Genomic DNA, 25,615 nt, shown 5'->3' with positions numbered 1-25,615 from the left:
ACAGAGGTCACATGGTACAAGGCTATTCACAACAGCCTTGTACCATGTGGCAAGCTGTGACCAATCACAGCTCTCACAGTATTTCTCAATGGCTGCAAGAATGCAACCAGAGAGAAAGAGAAATGATTGCTTTTACAGCCTTTATGGGTGTAAAAGCAATCTGTGTAAAAAAAAGAAAAAAAAATCTTCAGCACCCGCCCACAAGTAGTACAGTGTCACTATGGTGACACCGTACTGCTAGGATGACGGTATGCTAAAATAAATAAATAATATAAAAAATTAAAATGTAAAAAAATGTTTTGAAAAATTATAATTTTTGGTTATAAATTAATTTGGGTTATTTATTTTTTTTTACTAAAAAGATAGATGAATACATTTTGGCCAAGATTTATGAAGAAAGTTTATTTGCAAAATTTTATAAGAAAAACACAAAAAAATAAAAATCCCAGTGGTGAATAAATACCACCAAAATAAAGTTTTATCTGTCTCAAAAAAAATGCTAAAAAATTCATATGGGTACAGTGTTGCATGACCGCGCAATTGTCATTCAAAGTGTGATAGCACTGAAAGCTGAAAATTGGCCTGGACAGGAAGGCAGTGAAAGTGTCCGGACTTGAAGTGGTTAAATAACACATCATGAAATAGCCTTCCTCATCACAGGTAATTGCAGCTCAGGTAAGTCCAGCTCCTTTGTACTCTGTACGCACATTTGAATAGGCTACTGTGCCTGTGTTTAGGGCTAGGTTCACACTAATGAAGATGGCTGGGGGATTCACAGCAATTCCCACACCTGCATCCAAAACACACTACTCTTTATAAAAACACACGAGGCTGCCATTCACTCTTAATGGCACCCCCACGCATCTAAAAACACAGCGCTGGTGCAGGAACTGCAAGGGAATCACATGGCACAAAAGAACCATTGCGTTTTCAAAATGTGGCCCATGAAAACGTGGCCCTCAAGCCAGTGTGAACCCAGCCTCATGCAGGAAACAGTTTCCTGTAGCATTCTGAAAACGCAACAGATAGGAAATCTGCACCATGTGATTTCCCTGTGGGTTCCCGCACCCCCCCCCCCTTTAGATGCATAGGGGTGCCATTAAGAATGAATGGTAGCCCTGTATTGTTTTAAAGAGCAGTGTGTTTTGGCTGTGGGTGGTTGCGGGTGTGGGAATCGCTGCAATATCCCCAACCACCCACAATAGTGTGAACCTAGCCTTAAACCCATGTACACATGCAATGCTTTGAATTTACATCATATTCCATGTTTTGAATTTTGTATATGGGTGCAGATTACTATATGGTCCCTCAGGGGAGCATGCAGGGCTTTTCTTTTATGCAAAAAACAGTGATATGTAGTTATACCTAACAAATGTCAGTTTTATTGAGTAACCAGGAAATGAAAATCTGACCTGCTTTCAGAGACAGCAGATAGTCTTCATCATTTGCCAAGTAAAATTACTCTTTTCCCCTTTCAAACTTTCATTTCAAGGTATAGTTAAGAATATAGTTGATAATTAAAATGCCGCCATAATGAAAAAACTCTACTACTCTGCATACTATAACTAAAGCCTAGCCAATTTCCCCAGTTTACCCTTTCCCTATGGTTACATGGTACTCTACAGATCGGCAGGTCTATGGGGGAGCGTCTTGCAAACCTCATTTAAGGCCCTGCCTGTTTAATTAGATGACAATGTGCATGTTAATATGAAGCCATGGACAGCAGCAATGAAACTGCTCCAACAGTTCCATAAGCTGAACACTTATATTCTTCAATCATTGAAACTGTAGGTTGGAGCCTTCACAATTTGGTCAGTACTCTAGACCACTGTAGGGGATCTCTGAGTAGGTTTGTAAATACACTATATGGCCAAATGTTTATGGACACCTGGACATCATACATGCTTTTTGCTAAAAGCATGTTGTAACCCCTCCATTAGACTGAGTTCAGGCCCTTCCATTGAAGGGTATTATTAATGCTACAGCATAGAGAGAAAATTCAGGCTTGTGTGGTAACTGTTTGGGTAAGACCCTTTTCTGTTCCAGTGTGATTTTGCATAAATCCATGTCCACAAAGACATTGTTTGACAAGTTTGGTGTGGAGCAACTTCAGTGGCCTGCTCAGAGCCCTGACCTCCACCTCATTGAACACCTTTAGGATAAATTGTAACACTTATTGCAAGCCAGACTCATCATTACTAACCTCATGCAGCAACTCTATTGGCTGAATGTGTACACATTCACATAATCACAATAAAACAGTGTGGAAAGTCCTCCCAGAAGAGTAAAGGCTGCTGTAGCCACAAAGATGGTGCTGGCAGGTGTAGCTCCAATGCCCATGTTAATGCCCAATGGATTGGGATGTCGTTTATTCTATATGATGTGCCTCTTAGAGGCTAGTAGTAGCATAATGTTTTAAGTGGAACACATCTCTAAACTTACAATATTTAGGATGATATACATCAAAAAACAACACAAGGCTTACAGTGATAGTTGTTTTTTTTCTGAATATACCAAATGTAATATGTGAATAGAATGAGGTAACAGGATTTAAGTGTGGCTTCCAATAGGGCTGGTGTCCTATTTTAGCAAACACCATGATCTTTTTAGCTTTTTATACAATCAAGTTTATGATGACCACTTTTTATATACAAGTAATTTTGGGACAAATATAGCTTGTAGTTTACCAAAATGTATGAACAGGATGGTATTGCAACTCCTTGTGCAGAATTGGTGCTAAGAGAGGTGTCATTATACAGAATTAACAGTGTAGTGACCTGTTTACTCACCTTTTAGAGCCTCCCACATACTCTCTTCCCCCCTCTTGTTAGAACCCAACTTTATCTGTTGTCTATTTCACGCATTCAACCATGATTTTGGGGGGTTAAGGGGTTTAAAGTTTTCGAGATTTGTCTGCAAAAGAAGACAAAGGGGTAGGTTGTTTTCATCCATCTTTTCAAGCGGAGAAAGCGTGGACGAGGCGGTATAACAGCGGAAGGGTGTGGGTGAGGAGCGGCACGGATTCTTCAAACAAACTTCAGTACACAACTCAACTATTTAATTACAGAATCAATTGTCACATTCCACTTGATATTCAACATATTTAATGAACAAGTTGTTTCTGAAGGTCCGTTCATTCTTAATCAGATTCCTTTTGTTTGCATACATATTCAATATGCATCATGAAATATGATCTTAAAAGGAAACATCTTTCTATTGCAAGTTAAATTCCAAAGCCCATCTGATAATACAGACACAGTTAAAGGGCATGTGTTAAATAAGAGATAACTTGTAAGAAAAGCTACAAATACTTTAAACTTTTCAATTTGAGAGGCAAAGTCCCTAAATTGAGGGTGGCCATTTTGCTTTTACCTAAAGCTTCAGGACAAAACCTGAACCAATATTTAATACTTAACCAAAAGTTTAATACTTAGTGTATATCAGTGTAAATGTTCTCAATCAAGTTTAAAAAATTTGGAGCCGGAGGCACTTTTTTGTTTTGTTTGAGCTTTCCTGCTGTGAGAGTCAGCCATTTTCCTATGCAAAGACAGCTGACTCTCATGTGAGCCATGTGATTCTGACTGATGCCGGGAGGTGGAAATGTATTTTTATGCACCTATACACAGCAGATATTAAAAGTTTGAGTTTATTAATTTGTTTGTGCAGCTTTAAAGCCAAACTATCATACATACTCAAAGAAAATCCCACTACTTAACAAATTTTAAGTAAAAATATAAACCAATTGCTATGAATAAAGCAATGAGCTATGGGTTATGCATTTTAGTTCCCATGGCACCAGATCCTTGTAGAATAGCCATGGGGTACTTTAGTGAAATTATTAGCCCACATTTACATGCTTTATTCACATGAACAATGATTCAACCCATAAAATCTAGATGCTGCAACTTAGTTATAGAAAGAGCAGCTGCTTATATTGTAATCGTATCATATAATGTTGTGACACGACAAGCATAAAATGGCAACCCTTGTATAAGGAACGCGAATCCCTGGAATTTAAGAATGAACAGCCTTGAGTTCACAAGCAGAAAGGGAAAGGAAAAACAGCTGCAGGAGGAACGGTGAAGAAAGTTCGACAGAGATCGGATGCAACGTCATATTGAAACTAGGCAGCGTCACGAGAGAGAGGAAAAGCACCATGTGGTATCCTCCAGAATTACATCTTTATTGCATCTTATCGTCCGAGACTTGTGAGTAATAGACAATTCTTGTTCAGTGGGAGGGAAGAAATGGGGCAAGGAAAGGGAAGGAGAGAGTGAACCTGGTTCATAGACGGAGTGTAGCAAACATTTTTTTGGCAAGATGGATAATAGGTAGCATTAGTTTGAAGTTTACGTAAATCAGGTTGACTCTTGATAGAAAAGGTGTTACAGAAATAGAGCATGCAGGGTGTACATCAAACTGTTAAATTACCCTGTGGTCGTCTCACATTTTTCACACTATTTGTTTTCAACAGTTTGTTGTCTACCATACTAAAGCAAAACTAAACTCTTTTTTAAAAAACTGTGAGTGGGCAGGCTGCTATTGCAGAAGAGTCGTGCAATGTCTTTTCTGCAATGAAATAAACCTACCTGTCTGCTCGCAGTCTTCCTTAGAATGTACACTGAGTTGTGAATACACAGCTCAGTATACAATCTGGCACTGTACCTGTGTGCTGGGATGACTAAACTCCTGCACATGCATGGGAATTATGTCATCCCATGCGAGCCCATCACGATTTCTCAAGACTTGCCCCCGTTATAAGTCGGATGGGAAGATGCTGGCACTGGCAAGGTACCTCACAGGCATTGGACCACTGGAACTAAGGTGAGTGTTTCAGAGTTCAGTTCCACTTTAACTGTGCACTTTTACCTTTTAAACTGGACACGTAGTGCAAGATACTGTGGGATCAGTTAAATTATTTTAAGATCCCTTAAATGGGTTATCCATTTTGGGCCACCTCCTCTCTTTAGAAGTTATCATTCATACTTGAAAAACTTACTACAGTAGCAAATGTGGGCTGCTGAATTGCACTATTTTATGATTAGCAACTATCATTCAGGACTGATAGAACCATGGACATCATCGGGAACATTATATTACATGTCCAATTGGATCAAGCTGTCACTTAGTTTTCAGCTTTGCAGGTGTTTCCAATATGACTGTGCTATCAGCCATTCTCTTTTGTTTGTGGTTCAATACATAAAATCAAGTCAATAATGATTAATAAAAAAGCCTAACTGAACGACTGTAGGTAATATAGAAAGTATGCTGTTAAGAGGGGTGTTGCACTAAAAATGGTAGACCATTTAAGGAAAATAGAGGGTTTTTTTTTATCATGCCATACTTTGTCTAAAATGGCTGGTGTGAAAACACAATCATGGAGCTTTTGTCTAATGCATATTTAAAATCTCTGATATTGTCTGCCTGCAAAATCTTTATTTTGTTAAAACCAATCAACTAGAACATGCATCAAAAAGTGCAAATGAATAAATATACATTAGTTAAAACTAGTTTGACCTAGGTAATCTATTTTAATAGAACTATTTTAATACACCTATATGTTGTGTACTCAACACATAAACAGTCTATTACTTCTTTATTGTATAAGCTAATGTTATACATCTTATGCATCTCAACTTTTTATAACTAACTATACAATGCTAGAACTTTATACAACTCTATAATCTAAACAATTACTAAATTTACACAAATTGTGAAAGGAACACTAGTCCTATGCATCACAATGGAAGTAAAGTTCTCAATATTTTTTAACATAATGAATAGTGCAATGGGTTTACATTTTGTTAAAGGATTACTATAGCTAAAACTGTCCATATTACTATATGAAATATACATTCACAAATATATTTGTATTGGCTTCTGTGCCTCCAAACAACATATATGAAATTGAATGTGCTTTTACAATCACTATGCATTTCCTTGTTCTCAAAGCTGTAACACTCAAGTAATCTTAAGATTTCGAAGTGCTTAGAAAATTAGGCCTCTACCTAATAAGGTAAAGAGCAATGAGCAAAGTGCTGTAACCCATAGCACCCAATCTAAAAAATGTCTATACTGACTACACTAAACCGCTAAAAGTCACTTTATAATCAGCTATGGGTTCCATTACATCATCACTCTTTTCACCACACTGTTAAATAAAGGCATAAGAATGAAGAAGTCAAACTGCCTCTGCTACAGAGCAGTTTAGGCACTTGTCTAATTTGCTAAGTGTATAATCCTGTTATGCACATTAACTTTGAAGGATAGACTCTATAGCAGACTATACAAACAGTTGTATATTGTGCTAACATCACTTTAACATTTCTTACACTAGTTAATAAATTATAAGAATATACACATTAATAAAGCTACGTGAACTCTACGGTGCAATTATTGCAATTCTTCATCAGTGTTTTTTGCGCACTTTCTCTTACAGTTTTATTTTCATTTCAGCAAGCTCATGTTCACAGCATGCTGAAATCTAGAACCTTCATGTATTTAGCAACCATAATGACACTACAGTTTCAGTGGACATAATTCAGAAATGAAACCTCAACCCCTCTCTTTACCTGTTAATGTATGCTGCTTTTTCAAGTTGAACCTTAAATTTGGCCAACTGGTTTTATCTGTTATAACCAATGATTTAGTGTTGGATAGAGTAGAGAAAGGTTAAAGCCTCTGTCAGTTTTTTTTTTTTGTTTCTGTCTGTGTCTTGTTGGAGAGACAGGGGCGGACTGACAACTCATGGGGCCTCCAGGCAATAGGGGATCATGGGGCCCCTGTGTCCTTGGCCAAACTCAAAAAAGCCTATGAAAAGGTACCAGGGGCATCTCATGGAGCCCCCTACTGACCCCGGGCCCTCAGGCAGTGCCCGAGTTTCCAAATGGTCAGTCCGCCCCTGTGGAGAGATCTCCCTTTTCTCCTTTAGCAGAGATGCAACAGTAAGTAAGGAGAAATCTCCACAAAGTGAGGGAAGCCCCTCTTAGACAGTTGCCCGTATTGGAACCTTTCCCCTTACCTCTTCTCTTTGTAACAATTCTAAAGTTGTGAGAGTGGTCACAAGGATAAATAGAGGGGGTAATAAAAAGTTCCAATGTTTCCCCAGTCTATCCCAAACAAACAACAAAAAAAAAGTTTTTGCTATATGGTACATACACTTTAAAATAATGTTGTGTTTCTCATAGTAAAATAATCTATTTATTGTTTTCATGAAACACATTTGAATATCTATGTTTAATGCTAAACTGTTTCTGCTTGTTAATATTGTTTAGTACTGTCATAAGTCAAAGTATTGGATCTGTTATCCAGGACCCTGTTATTTAGAGTGGTTTCATAAATAACGGCTGTTTTTTTATTAAATCAGGTTCCATTGACTTAGGCTCCATGTACATGGGACGTTTGGAAAACACTTCTGAACGATGGAAACTGACTGCTGGTTAAAAAACGTCTGTTTAGTCGCGCTTGCATACCGCGTTTATAAGCGTTTGCGTTTAGAAGCGTTTTTTTTTAAGATAACTTCAGGAGACCTTCCCAAATGCCCAGAATGCACTGAAAAACAGTAAAAAATTAGCTATTTCAGACATTTTGAGAGAAATAGAGAGAGCAGAAGCAGAGAGATCAGTATGTGTTGAGATGACCTGTCTTTTCAGGTTGTATTCACTATGGATCCCATCATGAGCATAATGCGGTGCGTTCTACCATTTTTTCCTTCACGCAAAACCTGGAACTGACTGCGCTGGTGTACCGGGTCCATTTGAATACATGGAAAACGCTTTGCATGCATTTCTGATGATGAAAAAAGGCTCTGGACAGCATTTGGATATGTAACAGTTAGAAAACACTTCTAAACGCTTATAAATGCGGTTAGCAGTGTTTACAAGCGTTTGGCATTTGAAACACTGATAAAATCTACTCCTGAACGCAAGTTTGGTGCATTCAGAAAAAAGACTGTAAACTCAACTGCCTGTAAACAACTGTAAACGACGATGTGTACATGGACACATAGGAAAACATTAGGGAGAGTTCAGGGGCTGCTGAAAAAAACGCAGAAAAGCTCCTGAATGTCAGTTTAGCAGCTGCAGTGTACATGGACCCTTATTGTGCGGTGCACCTATAAAGGATGTAAAGGGGAAACAATAGTGTCTTTTACAAATTGAGTAATTTTGGAAAATTTGCCCGTAAGTAATTTAAAAAAATCACATTATTTTTTTACTTGCTTGTTGCTCAGTAGTTTGGTTATAGTGTTTTATATACAGATTTATAAATGTTCCTTGTAGCAATCACCTGCTTAGCAGAGAATGTGATTACTGTTCTCTATGTAAAAGATGTTTAGGTAAGTTGAGTTAGCCTTTAAGATAACATACTGGTTTCAGTCAGGTCAGACTTGTACTGCGAGAGAAGAAGCAATGAAGCACAGTCACTGCATTGTAATACTAGGAGGGAAGCAGATGGCCTGTATCTGAAATGAGCACTTATGTCTGCTCTGAGTATATATATTGTTTACACTACTACAAAAGATCATAAGTCTTTAAAATACAGATATTGATAAAATTATTTACATTATGCAGGTCACATATGTTAACCTGTAAAAAAACTACAGTTTTCTTTTAAAGAAGCACTCCATTCAGGGTAAATTTAGTTGTAGGCGAATAGTCATGGCTATAGTTTGTGCATAAAATTCTGATTGCTTTTACAGCTGCAATGTAAAGATCCAGCTCTGTGAAGTTCCCTCTATGGTGCTACAATCTGCCATATATAAGCACATGAATGAATTAGCATCCCTGCCTCCTGTTGACTAAAATGCTTGTTCATTAAGTATGTCATGGAGAGTCAGCATTTTGTATCTGCTACAACACATCAGTGAAAACTGAGTCGGCAATTCTCAGAAAGGAAGCCTGGCTTCAATACTAGCAAATTTAAAAAAACAATATAATGATACGTAGCATGTGCTGATACGTGTATTTTTGTTTTGCTAGCCCACTGGCAGTCGTCAGCAGAAGCCCTGTATAGTGAAACTGTGGGTGATAGAACCTAGCAGTTTCTTATATGAGAGCCACAATGGAGATCCTAAATCCTCTAACACCAAAATGAGCAGTAGCATATCCCGATAAGAAAGGCAACCTCCAGAGAACATTCAGAGTGCTGAATCTTCACATCAGGAATGCAAAAGTAAATATTATCTTCCATATATGCTGCCCCATTACCTTCCACCCAAAGGTCTTCTTCCTCTTTATAGAACGAGTGCAATGAATGGACACAGGGGTCCTTTAAATTGGTTTTTGCAACCTGTGCTATGAAACACTCACACATCGAGGACCACAAATCCAATACTAACCCTTATCACAGACTTTACATTCTGCCATTGGAACTTTAGAAATCTCTGCATTATATCCTTTTTTTTTTTTTAGAAAAGCATTTTTGACCTTGCTCTTATCCTCTCTTTCCTGTATGTGAATGATCTATTGTTAAAATCGTATCTTACATTCCTTGTGTCATATAAAAATACTAGCCGAGAGGTTTCACGTACGGCTATTGCATGACCTACCTGTGCTGAAATTCTACAGTCTTGAAATTTTAAATGTTTTCTTCTGTATTTAAGTATTCGGTAGTAACAAACTCAAGCAAAAGCCTTCCCAGGTCACAATTAGTCTATTGCCGTCTACTGCTTTCCAGCCGGCCAATTTATTATCTGACCTGATCTTCATTGTTGCACACAGAGATCTTTATATCATCAGTATGATCTAATTGTTATATGTGATATTATTTTTCACTAAATGCATAACCAAGATAGAAGTTTGTGAAGGCAAGTAAAATATCCATGATATTGTTAGTACTCCTGTTTTTCTGATTACCATCTGTTGTCACATAAAAACTCTTTAGTACGAAGAGACATGCTATAGTATTGGCCTCTCTAACTCACAGTATAGACAAACCATTTAAATGATTATATATGCTAAAATAGTGTAGTAACCAGTTTCCCATTTGCTGCTTCTCTGTCCCATGTCATTTTCACAGACTGGCAGGTTTTAATCCCACCAGTTACTTAACTGTAATACTTTCCTTTCATCTGTCTGTATAAGACAAAAAAGAAGCAGACTGGGAAAAGGGAGTGTAGGTGGATTTGGTAGCTTAATAAGTTTGGCTGTACTGGCCTGCATACCCGTTAGCATATTTCTCGTAGTACTCAGCGGGACTGTAACCTGCTGCTCCCAAGCTATACTGAGAGAAAGCAGAGGCGTAGGCTTGACTGTAACTCTGGCTGTAAGCTTGAGATGCTCCATATGGATCAGCATACTGTGCCATAACAGCTGCTGCTGCTGCTGTCCTCCTGCCAACAGGACTTCTGTCCCTGTATGCTGCGGGGGCCAAGGCTGCGCTGATTGATGTTGGAGCTGGTGCAGCAGCAGCTACGGGAGCAGTCGGAAGGGTTGCAGCAGCTGCAGCTACTACTGCAGCAGGAGCAAGGGCTCTGTCATACGCAGCACGAGCTCCAAGCCCACTTCTGTCGTAGAAATCATACGTGTATCTCTCATAGTACTCCCTCTCATACCAACAGCGAGGTGAGAATGGTGAGAAAGAAGCTGGAGATGGTGGCAGGCGTCCGCGATGAAAGTAATAAGCAGGTGGTGGTGGAGGAGGAGGTGGAGGTGCTGTTGGAACTGCAACAACAGCTGCAGATGCTAACTTGGAGCTCTTTGGGGCATTGTTGCTCTTGGACAGAGTAACAAAGATCTTCTGGTCCTCCAGTGGTGTATCATTAAGGTGCAAAATCGCATCCATGGCTTCTCTTTCCTTGGCCATGTGTACAAAAGCATAATTCTTTACTATATCACATTCTACAACCTTCCCAAACTTCTCAAATAACTCCTTTATTTGGGATGTTGTCGCCCTGCTTGAGACATTGCCCACGTATATTTTGGTGGCATTGCGAATCTTTGACGTTGCATATTCCACAGTAAGATGGGAGCCATAGAACTCCTGTTTGTGCAATTCTCCAATGGCACGGTGAGCATCCTGCTCTCTTTCCATGTGTACAAAGGCATAGTTTTTGAGAATGTCACATTCATTCACCTGACCATACCTCTCAAAGAGCTTCTTTAACTCTTCAGGGGATGCGGATGGAGAGACGCCACCAACAAAAATCTTCACCATGGCTTGGGGATAGTGTTTGAGAATATCCCAACGCTGTGTCCCCCTTCTAGTTAAAAACAAAACAGAATGATTAGGCAATTTTATGGTACTCAGATGTTCTGCAGTAAAATTCACTAATTTCATTTGGCTTAGTGTACCATGTATGTAAACCCTAACAAGGCTAGGTTTATATGGGTGGCATAAGAGAGGTAAAAACAGGCAGCTGATCCACTTTTTAACCTCCGCCCCACCACCCACCTCCAAATGAACAAGTTGAGAAGTACACATTGCCGTACCTGCGATGGTTTTCAGTACAGCAAATTTAACTTGGCATGTCGAATACGGCTAGAAGTGCTGCTTGCCAAACTCCTTCACTGAAGTTAAAGGGAACACAAGCCAAACAATTGGCTCATGGCTGTGGCACCATATTTCAAAGCTAAATCCCCCTTTTGGCTGGATAAAAAAACTGTCAGAAAAAAAAGAAGACGTTCAGGAGGCAGCAATACACCTGTTTGAAGCAAGCCTTATGAATTTTGTCAGCTCACAACAGGACTTAGTGGTTGAGCCAGGGCCGTGGATAATGGGGTACTACCTGTCCTCCTGTACAGGGCCCAGGCCAGCAGGGGGCCCAGGCAGCTGGGTGAATCGAATGTTGGCAGGGAGGGTGATCAGCACGGTAGGGGTAATTACTGGAACTGATCCCCTGCATGGCTCTCCTTGCAGCAGCTGGATTCTTCTCCTCTCCCTCTTGCTGGCTTTCAGCTGCTGCAGAGAGAGCCATACAGGGGATTGGTTCCAGTAATTGCCCCCACCGCACCCATCACACTCCTTGTGTACCAAACGTTTCCCCCTGCTGCGCAGGTCCCCCTGTGTGCCCCTGCCCCCGCAGTGCTGCCGGCTTCCCTCCTCTTCTTCCCACCAGCAGCTGCAGTCACGCAATAGGATCCTTCAGGATGGAGAGTGGGGGAAGGGTCCGGTAAATATATCACATTTACCAGCCCCTTCCTTTCCTGATTGAACACAATAAGTGATCGGTACTGATCACTTGCTGTGTTCATTCATAACTGAAGCAAAGTAAACCGTTTTTTTTTTTTCTAGGGGGCCCTATCAGGTTGGCTGTATGGGGCCCTGTGGTTTCTAACAGCAGCCCTGGGTTGAGTGCATATCTTGCAGACCACTGGGTACTTTTCTGTACTTGCAAAGTCTTTAAAAGGATAAAAATGTGCATCTAATACAGATATGTGCTGCAGATGTTTTTTATTTTGCCCTGACATATGCTTATGACAAAAACCATTCATATAGCACCAAGAGTATCCTCAACAGGCTAATTCATATCAAAGGTAACTGAAACAAAAAACTGCCAAGACTCCAAAAGGGAAACGATAATTGTACTTTCAATAAAATTATATGTTGAACCATTATTTCAAAAATTGCATTATTTTACAATCTTATTTGTAAAATCTCTCTTTGTTGGCTATTTGCGCATAAGAGAGTTCAGTCATCATCCCTACTTCTGTTTAAAAAAAAATAATTAGCTACATAAAAGGCCTGATTTAGCAAAGAAAATGAATGTACTACATTTCATTAGTACTCCTACAAACTCAAAGCGTACTTTTCATAAGGATACACACAACTATGTTAGCATACACACAGATTATTTCTATTTTTTATTAACTAATATGGTTTATACTGAACATATGCCAGGCTTGTGACTGCTTCATGTGACTGCTAATAAAAGCTGGAATTTCTTTGATGTTTAGGGGGTATCTGTTAACTCTTTTGCATTGTCATTTTATGCAGGAAAATTAGCACTTTAAGCGAATGATATCACTAAGGGATTTTGTCAAAGCTGTTTTTTTTTTTCCTGCGTTTGACCTGCATTTCACGTGCAACTCAAACGCAGTTCAGTAAAATCCCATTGGCTGTAACTGAGCAGTACACATTGCAGTTCAGAGGCTGGTTTGACCTGCTTTGCATTGGATTGTATTTCTTTGGATGAATCATGTCCTATCAAGATGCATTTGAACTGTAAGCAAAGATCAAACACAGCCTATTTTTGTTGAATGCTGCCCATCGACATGAGCCCTAAAGTTGACTGTAGAAAACAGTGAAAGCAAATAAAGGTCAGAGTGCATGCTCTAAAGGTGTGACTCTTTGCGAATGCACATGCTGTACATGCAATTTTGCCCACAATAAGCGAGTGCACAGTTTCAGATGCTCCAGCTTGTGAATGCATTTTACCATGATAAATCCCTCTATTTATGCCATATTTGCACTGACAGTGCAGCCTATGGGTTTTTTGTACATGCTCCTTTGTTTGGCTCATGTGCCTCTTCATTCCTCATGTGGTAATAAATACAACACAGGACTAAAGGCACTAGTCACTAGGGCTGATGGTATCAATAATATCCCACCGGTGCGTGCTGCTGACAATCCACTGGAGGAATGGCCAAACACAAACTGCAGAAGACCAAATATGCAGCGCACAACAAGCCAGGGGTATATAAGGCAGAGAGTTACTCCAAAGGCATCCGACAAGTGCTATATTCAAAGGTTTTATTGAAGTCATATAAATTAAATCAGTCACAAACTTGTATAGAGACAATAAATTCATGTGGACAGGGTCCTATAGCTCCTTCAGCACACTGGTAATATTCCAGTAGAAATGTGAGGGTGGAAGGTTTGACAAAGCAGAATGCTTTGAAATGCGTTATTCCATTGGTGAACGTGCGTTCCTGGGTCCGCCCTCATCCTTTGTCACAGCCACTGAGCTGCTCGCTGAGCAGCTGGGATTCTGGCCGAGCGGCGCCATCTCTGCGACATGGGACCCCACATGACACATCCATTCCCTTGAGTCTCTCTAGATCAGGGGTGTCAAACTGGCAGCCCTCCAGCTGTTCCAAAACCACAAGTCCCATCATGCCTCTGCCTTTGGGAGCCATTCTTGTAACTGTCAATCTTGCAATGCCTCATGGGACTTGTAGTTTGGTAACAGTTGGAGGGCCGCCAGTTTGACACCCCTGCCCTAGATGATATACAACAGACAGAGGCTGATACAGAGTGATCTTTAATGGATGGCTCGTTGGTATGAACTATGTGCAATTCCCACCTGGTATGTGTTCATTGACTTCCATCCTTACATTTATACTGGAATCTTACCAGTGTGCTGAAGGAGCTATAGGACCCTGTCCACATGAATTCATTGTCTCTGTACAAGTTTGTAACTGATTTTATCTATATGACTTCATTAAAACCTTTGAATATGGCACTTGTTGGATGCCTTTGGAGTAACTCTCTGCCTTACATACCCCTGGCTTTTTAGCGCGCTGCATATTTGGTTTTCTGCATTCCTCATGTGGTGTTTTCGCATAATTTGAATAACATGAACAGTTAAGCACAAAACATCATTATTTCTAAGTTCAATGCACACTGCAAACACGGACTGCAACGTATGAACAGAAGATGAGTGTACAATATTGCAGATTATTGAAGAATCACATTCACTGGGATCACATTCACTGGGATTGTTGATTACTGTATATTTATCACAGGTACTGTACATTTTCCTTAAGTAAATCAAGTCTAAAGAGTTCTATTTTGAATTATAATATGACAGACAGAACTGCAATGAGAAAAAGCAAAACTGGTGGTCCACATTCCTGTGCCATTCTTGTGTGATTTATTGCGATTGGATTTTAAGCCTATTCATTTGAATAGGCTGAAGTTGCACTGGATTACACCAAAAATATGCACTGGCTACTTTTAAAAATGCATCTAACTGTATCATATAGTCCTACCATGCGATCCGGTGCAGGCAAACACACTGCGATTGTGATCTGTGTTTGGGGTGTCATTAGGATATTGACACCCACAGCAGATTGCACGCCCAGTGCGTTTTGAATGCGATGCAGGAAACACTCACAGGGCATGGGTTTTCTGCATCATATTCTGCTGTGAACAGGCCCTAGGGCCAGAAAACTGACATTGTCCAAGATGCATGCTAAAAAAGGCATGAAACATACAAAGCATTGGAGCTGTGTCAAACGTGCATTATACAAACTTAAGGCCCAACTTCAGACAACTAAAAAAATGATCCACTGCGGTGAGCCTGCACCCATACTGCAAGGGTAATTTCTCATTTAGGTCTAGGAGAAACAATAAAAGAAGATTCACTTTCCAGATCCTTCGCTCCTCCCTGCTGCTAGACAGGTCCCCACAGTTTCTTCTCCCCCATGCTCTACCAGTCTAGGGTCCTCATGTCATCAAGACCAAAGCAGGTTCCATAGCCCTGTATTGGACGTGTTGACGCTGAGGGACAGTCCACCGCCGGGGCATGGGTGACACTATCTCCAGGAAGGAGCGGAAGACAAGATAAGTAAAAGTGTTTCTCCTCTCCATTAGACAACACTAGCAATGAACCCCATTGTGCAGCCTCATTGCAAGTTATAATTTGGAATTTTCCCAGAGGTGGGTTTTCAAGTAGAACAAAAGGAAAACTTTTTTGTCTTTCATTTTGAACAGTGTTAGGGAGTATTATAACCCCCTGCAATTTTTTTGGTCATCTATATCCCATTGGGATATAACCCCCTGCAATTTGCCATCAGAGCAAAGCCCTGGTTGTCACCAGAATTAGTGTCCCCATTGGAAGATTTCCCCCCTATTCCTATCCTGGTGACAGATCAATATGTGGGATTTCCTAACTCCCCAATGATATTGATAAACAGGAGAAATAGGGAGCGTGAGTCTCCCAAAGGGGGCATAGACAGTAGTTAGAACCTAGGTTCTAATCCATCTCCACTCTATTCAAAACTGAAAAAAAAAAACCCAAATAAAACAAATGATGTTTGCCTTTAGAGCTGATTCACACATGTGCGGTGTGGATTGAAGTTCAGGTTTCACAGCTAATTGACACAGTAGTTGTTCAGCGGCTCATATCAGGATTACATCAGGTTCAGGACAGGATCAGCTCAAGATTTTATCCTGTTCACACGTCAGGTTTAGAAACGTTCCCATAGAAGTCAATAGCCTGTAATCCGCACTTGAACCAGACAGCACTGCTCAGAAATCGTACAGGACTCTTTTGCAATCTGCCCTGAATCCGCACTGCCGGTGCACCGGACATATGTGAACAGGCACCACAGTAAGCAATGTTATTTCACATGTCATGCAGATTGAATGCGGTCCAAACCGCATCCAATCCGTATATATGTGAACTGGCACTCAGTTATACTTTACCACTGATACACTGTAATTTTTTCGTGTTCTTATGTGATCCCTAAACTAGGGAAAAAAACTGATGCTTTAGCTTACGGTAACCAATAAGATTATTTGTTGAATTATGTACAGTATTAACGGGTAATTCCACTTTTGTGGGAAAAAAAATAGCAAATAAAAAAGAAAAATGAATATAGCATATACAATTGCTAAACAAGTCATATTGTAATTGAATGACCTTTGCTATTCATGCTGCAGCTGCTGTAATCTGTAAAATGCAAAGCAATATGGTTAGCTGGAGGCGTTCTGTACACAGATGGTATACAGAACACCCCCCCAGAAATGTAATTTCCTGCTTGAGTGATTGGCTCATTGGTTTTCCCCAAAAGTCTGCACTTAGATACAAGTCAGATTTGGGGTATCCCCTGCAACAAAAATGCCATTTTTTGTGAGATACTCCCAAAGGGAAATATAAAGGGATGCAGACCCTGCCACTTTCCTCATTAGAGCCTGGTAAGTGCAGCAGCTGAATAATAATTATAGAATCACTTCTATACAGATTCACTCTGCACATGGACAAACAAGCAGCTTTTGTCAGAATAAAAAAAAAGTAGAAATCTGCAACAAAGTCTGTTAAACTCCCTGCAATGTACATGGATCACCCAGATGGGAATGTTTTTTTTCTCAGTAAAAGTGGAGTTACTCTTTAGGCTCGGTTCACACTAGTGCCCTTTTGCGGGCCGCGGCACGGCAGCCCATTCCAGCGCAATTGCAATTTCCTGGGTGGCGTGCCATTAAGATCAATGGCACCCACCCATGGGTCCCACATTTTATGTACGGGTGGTTGCAGATGCGGGACGAAGTGCGAGTCCCGCAACAGTTCCACCAGAACTAGTGTGAACGAGCCTGAAGCTAGTCATACACAGAAGATGGAGAAATCTCTACTGCCTGCTCTTGTAGCCTGACAGCAACTGCTTCCACAGGTGTCAGAGTATTGGATGCAATCACTGCTCAGCAGAGATTTTTCCCTTAGGTCCCTAGTCAATTGCACAATAGGAATTTGCTGAAATTCAACTGTTACAACTTAAAGGGCCGGTTCACCATAAAGTGTAAATAAAGTTAAAGGTAGAGCCTGGTGGATTGTACCAGCCCCTGGTTTCTTGTACATCTTGGTTACTCCAGCTTCAAAATCTGCTTGTCATAGTTCCTAGCTCTGTCCCTGTCCACCTGGCAGTTTTCGGTTAGAGTGTTCCAGCACCTACTGCTGCATTCTCTATTGTATTAAATAAACATCCAGCATGGAGGTGGGCACCTCTCATAATGGCCACTGCAGATGTACAAGCTGGGGAGCACACAGTCAGCAATTCCACTAAGGCTGCATTCACACTTTCGCACAAGTGTTCCAGATTGAGATTTTGTTGAGAGATTTGCTTGTGATTTTGCGTGTCGCACATAGGACATCCCCTTCACTTCACGAGCTGCCCTATATGTGTTTCTTGCCTGCAAAGAAGCTCATGCGCCTTTCTGGGTGACAAGCATTGTGCATTTTAAAATTCACGTTTTGCTGCGATCATATGAAAATCGCATCAGAATTGCATCATGTTTGTGGTGCCATTAAAGGATAAGTTCACTTTTCGTAATATGTTACATGTTACACCCATATTCAGGTTACTGTAACCCCAGCCCCCACATCCCCTGATCCCCGCTGTGACAGCTACAGGAAGACAGATTACACTGACAGTCTGCAGGAGACCTGCATGGCACCAGCTGATCACCACTGAAATACATTCCAGGCTCCTAAAAAAAAAAGTAGTAAATGCTCATTTTTATGCCTCCCCCAAAAAAAAGTGAATTTATTTATTTAATTAAAAGGGAACTTATCCTTTAAGGAATAAAGGCACCCAAAAGCGCTTTGAGTGTTCTGTCATGATTTAGGATTGCAGGCAGAATTACAGTGATTCTGCCCGTGATTCTAATTTGTGAGATGTGAACAAGCCTTACAGAGTCCCCAAAAAAATAAACACTCAGATGGTTTAACTCTCCAGCATCTACCAAAAACTGAAATATCACTGTTGGGTGTACTTACTTTATGAAGAAAACATTGTTAAATTACTATGGCTACAGTTTCTGTGTTTTTGTTTTTAATCCAGATGAGTTCCGAATGCAAGATACCTTTGTTAGTACGGCTCCTGTGTCACAGTCCTCACATAAACACGTGTCAAAAGAAGAGGAATTTATTCTGCCCAACATTTTCATATATCACAGACCATCCATTGTGATCCATTAAAATGTTGGGCAAAATAAATTTCTCTTAGTCACATACTCATGATCAAGACTCATGAGTGGAACCAGGATAACCATACATTTTTAAAAACTGGGACTTTACAAGCACTAAAATTGCAACAAAAAAGATATATAAAAACACAATTTTATTTATCCAATTTTAAAAACAGAAGGAAAAATACATTATACATGACATTGTACAGAGATGGCGATGATTTGGCTGCATATCACCAAAGAGAGAAACACCAACGTGTTTCAATTCATAGCATTTATGCTTTGAATCTTATTCAGGGAGAAACAGTAGAGTGCAGTAAAAACATTCTATAAAATAATACAATGTTAATCATAACATCATACAAATATGTTTGTTATTAAAAAAAAAAAAAAAAAACAGGAAAAGGCACACATATTAAGTATATATATATATATAAAGAGAGAGAGAGAGAGAGAGAGAGAGAGAGAGAGAGAGAGAGAGCGCAACGTATTACATTCAGTCTACATTTACCCAGTTGGATCACTTGAGGGTCTTCTTGCATATACGATGCCAGGAATTAACCAGCAAGGATCTTCTAATTTTTGATACACATATGGCAATGTAAGTTGATAATATACAGTCATGGCCGAAATTGTTGGCACCCTTGATATTTCTCCAGGAAATCATGTATTTCTCACGAAACGTATTGCATTAACACATGTTTTGCTATACACATGTTTATTCCCTTTGTGTGTATTGGGACAAAACAAAAAAAGGGAGGAAAGAAAGCAAATTCGACATAATGTCACACAAACCTCCAAAAATGGGCTGGACAAAAGTATTGGCACCCTTTCACAACTGCGGATAAATAAGAATGTTACAAGCATGTGATGCTCCTGTAAACTCACCTGGGGCAAGTAACAGGTGTGGGCAATATAGAAATCACACCTGAAAGCAGATAAAAAGGAGAGACGTTCACTTAACCTTTGCATTGTGTGTCTGTCTGTGCCACACTAAGCATGGACAACAGAAAGAGGAGACGAGAACTGTCTGAGGACCTGAGAACCAAAATTGTGGCAAAATATCAACAATCTCAAGGTTACAAGTCCATCTCCAGAGAACTAGATTTGCCTTTGTCCACAGTGCGCAACATTATCAAGAAGTTTGCAACCCATGGCACTGTAGCTAATCTCCCTGGTCGTGGACGGATGAGGAAAATTGATGAAAGATTGCAACGCAGAATAGTCCGGATGGTGGATAAGCAGCCCCAAACATGTTCCAAAGACATTCAAGCTGTCCTGCAGGCTCAGGGAGCATCAGTGTCAGCGCGAACTATCCGTCGACATTTAAATGAAATGAAACGCTATGGCAGGAGACCCAGGAGGACCCCACTGCTGACACAGAGACATAAAAAAGCAAGACTACAGTTTGCCAAAATGTACTTGAGTAAGCCAAAAGCCTTCTGGGAAAACGTCTTGTGGACAGATGAGACCAAGATAGAGCTTTTCGGTAAAGCACATCATTCTACTGTTTACCGAAAACGGAATGAGGCCTACAAAGAACAAAACACAGTACCTACGGTAAAATATGGTGGAGGTTCAATGATGTTTTGGGGTTGTTTTGCTGCCTCTGGCACTGGGTGCCTTGACTGTGTGCAAGGCATCATGAAATCTGAGGATTACCAAAGGATTTTGGGTCGCACTGTAGGGCCCAGTGTCAGAAAGCTGGGTTTGCGTCCAAGATCCTGGGTCTTCCAGCAGGACAATGACCCCAAACATACGTCAAAAAGCACTCAGAAATGGATGGCAAAGAAGCGCTGGAGAGTTCTGAAGTGGCCAGCAATGAGCCCAGATCTAAATCCCATTGAACACCTGTGGAGAGATCTTAAAATTGCTGTTGGGAAAAGGTGTCCTTCCAATAAGAGAGACCTGGAGCTGTTTGCAAAGGAAGAGTGGTCCAAAATTCCGGGTGAGAGGTGTCAGAAGCTTATTGATGGTTATAGGAAGCGACTGATTTCAGTTATGTTTTCCAAAGGGTGTGCAACCAAATATTAAGTTAAGGGTGCCAATACTTTTGTCCAGCCCATTTTTGGGGTTTTGTGTGACATTATGTCATATTTGCTTTTCTGCCTCTGTTTTATATTTGTTCCAATACATACAAAGGGAATAAACATGTGTATAGCAAAACATGTGTTAATGCAATACCTTTTTTGTGTGAAATACTTGATTTTCAGGAAAAATATCAAGGGTGCCAACAATTTCGGCCATGACTGTATATACTTAATATGTGCGCTCTCATTTTTTTTTTCCTAACAAACATATTTGTATGATTTTATATTATTTTATAGAAGGTTTTTGCTGCACTCTACTGTTTCCCCCTAAAGAAGATTCAAAGTATGAATTCTATGAATTTTCAGCCAAATCATCACCATCTCTGTACAATGTCATGTATAATGTATTTTTCCTTCTGTTTTTAAAATTGGATGAATAAAATTGTGTTTTTATATATATTTTTTGTTGCAATTTTGGTGCTTGTAAAGTCCCGGTTTTTCAAAATGTATGGTTATCCTGGTTCTACAAGTTGGGATAAGCACTGTTTATATCCAATATAACTGACCAGTACTACATATTCCAAGGCTCATGAGTGCTTCTTCTACTGTCTATCTATCTATTGATCTGTCTATCTACAGTATCTATCTATAAGCCCTTTTCACACGATCAGTCCAATCGGGTCCACCTGTCAGTTTTTCAGGTAGACCCGATCAGACCTTCTATTCACCTCTATGGAATAGCGGGTGTAAACGGATTTGTGTCTGTTTACACCCGCCTACATCCAATCCAATCTGATCTGCTGATAAAAATGGAAGGGGATCCTTTCCCCTCCGTCTAAGTGGATTGGAATGGAGGGCACTCATAGAGCAGAGCGGGCTGTGTCTGCTCTGCATAAACTGAGCAGACATGAACATGTCATCCGCCCTCTCTGCTCTGTTCAGCTAAGCAGGAGATCAGTGGACAGGTCCCCCCACTGAGCAAAGCAGAGTCCACCCCATGTGATAGGAGCCTTATACACAAGATCCTGAAATAGCTGAAGTTTACAATCCCCATAAGCCCTGTATGAAGTCTATTGGTCTCTGAGACTTGGGAGTTGGAGGCAGACTATGAACACATATTTCGTATTTCCCTCACTTAGCAAGAAAAAATTTAGACTATTACACAAAAAGTCGCTGTGTTTTGGCATGAAAAAAAAAAGAATTTATTCTCCTCCCTTCCTCACCTATGCAAGCCCCCTCTCCCCTCTACCACTGCACCCGGTTTTAGGACATCTTCACCCACCCTCTCAACTAAGCCATGTATAAAAAGTTTAAATATTTCCCCTAGTCCCCACCAGATCTTATAGTTGGCTTTATGTATTGAGTCATCCTTCTAAAGTCAGCCTGCTATCTATCATTTTAAAGCAGCTTTTCTCAACCTTTGTAACTTGGAGGAACCTTTGAATAACTTGCTGGTCTTGGGAAACCCCTGCTAATAATGACCATATCAACAGCTCACAGTACATTAGTATGATTGTCAATAGGAAGAATGTTCCTTACGTTACTGGTCATTGGGAAGGATTTTCAGGGAACCGCTAGCAACCTCTGAAGGAACCCTAGGCTTCCATAGAATCCTAGTTAAGAAAGGCTGCTATAAAGGTTTTCTTTACCTTGCTTCAAAAGCTAGTTATAAATTGGGGTGGCTGCCATGTTCTTGCATAGTTTGTTCACTGGATTTGGTGTGGAGACACATTGGATGCCATCAGCTGCCACTGTGCTCTTGCTGGGCTTCTAATGTGTCCCTGTGCCTTCAAGAAGGGATGGACTCCCTCCAGGCTTGCCTACCCTTAATTTATCCACTCCTATATATGCTCCAACTTGGACACTCTCAAAAATAAGAGTTAGAACCGCACTTTACTGAGGAACCTTGGTGAGGCACTGCGGCTTTCACATATACAGTATTTGCAAATGTGTGCAACTAAACCATTTTTAACATGTATTATTAGACAAGGATTTTTTTACCAGGCTAGCTGGTAAGTGTACTGTATAGAGTCACATTCCTGCGCTACCTATGATACACTACCCGTGCTATGATATAATAAACACTTCAAATTATATATAGTGGCTGCAAGCAAACAATTGTGCTCCCACAAAGTGTCAAAAAAATACATACACTTTGCTATATAGCTATATATATATATATATATATACACACACTGCTCAAATAAATTAAAGGAACACTTTGAAAACACATCAGATCTCAATGGGGAAAAATATCAGGCTGGATATCTATACTGATATGGACTGGGTATTGTGTTAGGAACCTAAGGATGCTCCATTGTTTGATGGAAATGCAAATTATCCACCTACAGAGCACTGGCCATTGTCGTGCACCAGGAGGAACCCAGGACCTACTGCACCAGTGTAGGGTCTGACAATGGGTCCAAGGATTTCATCCCAATACCTAATGGCAGTCAGGGTACTATTGTCTAGTCTATACATGTCTGTGCATCTCTCTATGAATATGCCTCCCCAGACCATCACTGACCCACCACCAAAACGGTCATGCTGAATGATGTTACAGGCAGCATAATGTTCTCCACGGCTTCTCCAGACCCTTTCATGTCTGTCACATGTGCTCAGGGTGAACCTACTCTCATCTGTGAAAAGCACAGGGCGCAAGTGGTGGACCTGCCAATTCTGGTGTTCAATGCCAAATGCTAATTGAGCTCTATGGTGCCGGGCAGTGAGCACAAGGCCCACTAGAGGTTGTTGGGCCCTCAGGCCACCCTCATGAAGTCTGTTTCTGATTGTTTGGTCAGAGACATTCACACCAGTGGCCTGCTGGAGGTCATTTTGTAGGGCTCTGGCAGTGATCATCCTCTTCCTCCTTGTACAAAGGAGCAGATACTGGTGCTGCTGATGAGTTAAGGACCTTCTATGGCCCAGTCCAGCTCTCCTAGAATAACTGCCTGTCTCCTGGAATCTCCTCCATTCTCTGAGACTGTTCTAAGAGACATAGCAAACCTTCTGGCAATGGCACATATTGATGTGCCATCCTGGAGGAGTCGAACTGCCTGTGCAACCTCTGTGGGGTCCAGGTATTGCCTCATGCTACCAGTAGTGACACTGACCCTAGCCAAATGCAAAACTTGTGAAAAACAGTCAGAAAAGATGAGTAGGGAAAAACATGTCAAAGGCCTCCACCTGTAAAACCATTCCTGTTTTGGGGGTCGTTTCATTGTTGCCCATCTAGTGCACCTGTTGTTAATTTCATTAACACCAAAGCAGCTGAAACTGATTAACAACCCCCTCTGCTACTTAACTGACCAGATCAATATCTCAGGAGTTTAACTGACTTGATGATATACTCTGATTAAAAAGTGTTCCTTTAGTTTTTTGAGCAGTGTATTTGCTAGTATACAGTCTCACACACCAACATTTTATATATATATATATATATATATATATATATATATATATATTTTACAATACACTTGTGTCCTATATCAACCAATGCAATAAACAAATAAATCAGTCTTTAGTGTTATATTCCTTCTATAATTTTAGCTCTATTCATTCTTACACATAAAAATCCAGCATTGTTAATGTATCTATATGTGTAAGTATGAATAGTGGTCATGCTATGGAAGGAATATAATACTAAAGGCTGATATGTTTATTTAATTGGTTGATCTAGGACACAAGTTTGTTGTATTTTATTTATAGGTATAGATAAGTTGTTGGGTGAAACTGTATAGCAGGCACAGCAGAGTGTATTTATTTTAGATGGTAAGTGTGCTGGGGAGGTTTTGGTTTGTTTGTTTCTATAGGTAAGAAGCCTGGATGTTGGCATTGTCCCCATACATTGCCCCTGTGTCTGGCTGCTAAATGTTCCATCATACATCGCACTTTCCTATATTTGCTGTGCGATTCTTAGACCGTACGGGAATCCTAAATAAAGCAATTAAAAAAAGAAAAGCAGGAATTTTCTGAATAAAAAAACAACAGGACAGGATTCCAGGATTTCCTTCTAACAAACAGAATGTACAGGAGAAGGAAAAACATGGCAGCTGAAGAGCAGCCCCACACCTCTGCCAGTACTCTTCATACATGTCATGGAGGGGAATAGCACTTATCACACTGATGAGAAAAAGGATGAAGAAATCCAAAGTAACAATCAGGAATACAGTGTGATAGAACAGATCCTCTCCCTGCCAGTGATGTCACTTCCAGACACCTTCAGATCCGCTTTGTTTTCCTGTGTCTAAGTTGTGGAAATGTCCTGGTAGCCTGTGTGTGATTGGCTGTGTGTATGTATGGTATAGAGGAATGTATACATGTCTATATAGATACATGTATGTGCTGCTCCCCTGCCCTTTGTCCTCTCCTCCCCCTCCCCTCCCTATGAAGTGTTCAGGTATCTGCCATCTCCCCGCCCTCCTTTGTTCTGATCCTCTCTCCGATGGAAGTTTTCTTCTCTCCCTCTCTGGCTAGGATTTGTTCTCCCTCCATCGCCGCTCCCGGGACTTTCTGATCAGGTTCCTTCTCCTTCCCAGCCCCGCCAAGTTGTCCCGGCGAGCAGTCCATCCTCTCAGCTGTGCTCTGATCTGTACGGTGACATCGCCGGCTCTCTGCCCCTCTCTGCACCCCCCGAACACTCACCCGTTTGTTTGGTCCCCTTCCACTCACCGCCTCCACTCTTCACAATCACAATCCGACACACAAAAGATGGCCGCCCCGCCTTGTCATACGCTGACAACGCTGCGTCTCCTAGGCGACCGCCGGCCAATCAGAGGCGGCTGGTACCCTGCTACTGCACGCACAGCGCTGCCGGAGGAGAGGCTCCTTTCTATTCAGCTTGGAAATAGACGTCGGCCAGTCCGGGGCTCCATGTTTTATCGAGACAACTGCTTGGCCTCAGAACATGGAGTTCATTACGTTTTAGCTACTAAAGTGGACATTGTTATTATTAAAGCAGT

The 25,615-nt window shown here is 40.7% G+C and overlaps 2 protein-coding genes across 2 annotated transcripts in view; both read right to left on the bottom strand.

Moving 5' to 3' along the window:
• The window catches only part of LOC149445704 (phospholipase A and acyltransferase 2-like), a 72,389-nt gene extending 61,199 nt beyond the window's left edge, over positions 1–11,190 (bottom strand). The window contains exons 1-2 of the mRNA XM_089653619.1: positions 11,084–11,190; positions 2,790–2,913 (exon numbers count right to left, since the gene is read on the bottom strand). The gene's annotated coding sequence lies outside the window, so the exon portion shown is untranslated. The remainder of the gene's footprint in view (positions 1–2,789; positions 2,914–11,083) is intronic.
• On the bottom strand, positions 9,646–11,154 carry LOC149445705 (uncharacterized). The gene has a single exon (XM_089653617.1). The coding sequence runs from the start codon at positions 11,152–11,154 to the stop codon at positions 10,132–10,134; it is 1,023 nt and encodes a 340-aa protein (XP_089509743.1). The 3' UTR covers positions 9,646–10,131.
• Positions 11,191–25,615: the final 14,425 nt, after the last annotated feature.

Source organism: Staurois parvus, unplaced genomic scaffold (genome assembly GCF_062004578.1).
Source record: "Staurois parvus isolate SC_StPar_1 unplaced genomic scaffold, SC_StPar_1.0 ptg000715l, whole genome shotgun sequence".
NCBI classification, from domain to species: Eukaryota; Metazoa; Chordata; class Amphibia; order Anura; family Ranidae; genus Staurois; species Staurois parvus.
Note: the sequence above shows the minus strand (reverse complement) of the source record. Positions and strands in the feature narration are given on the sequence as shown.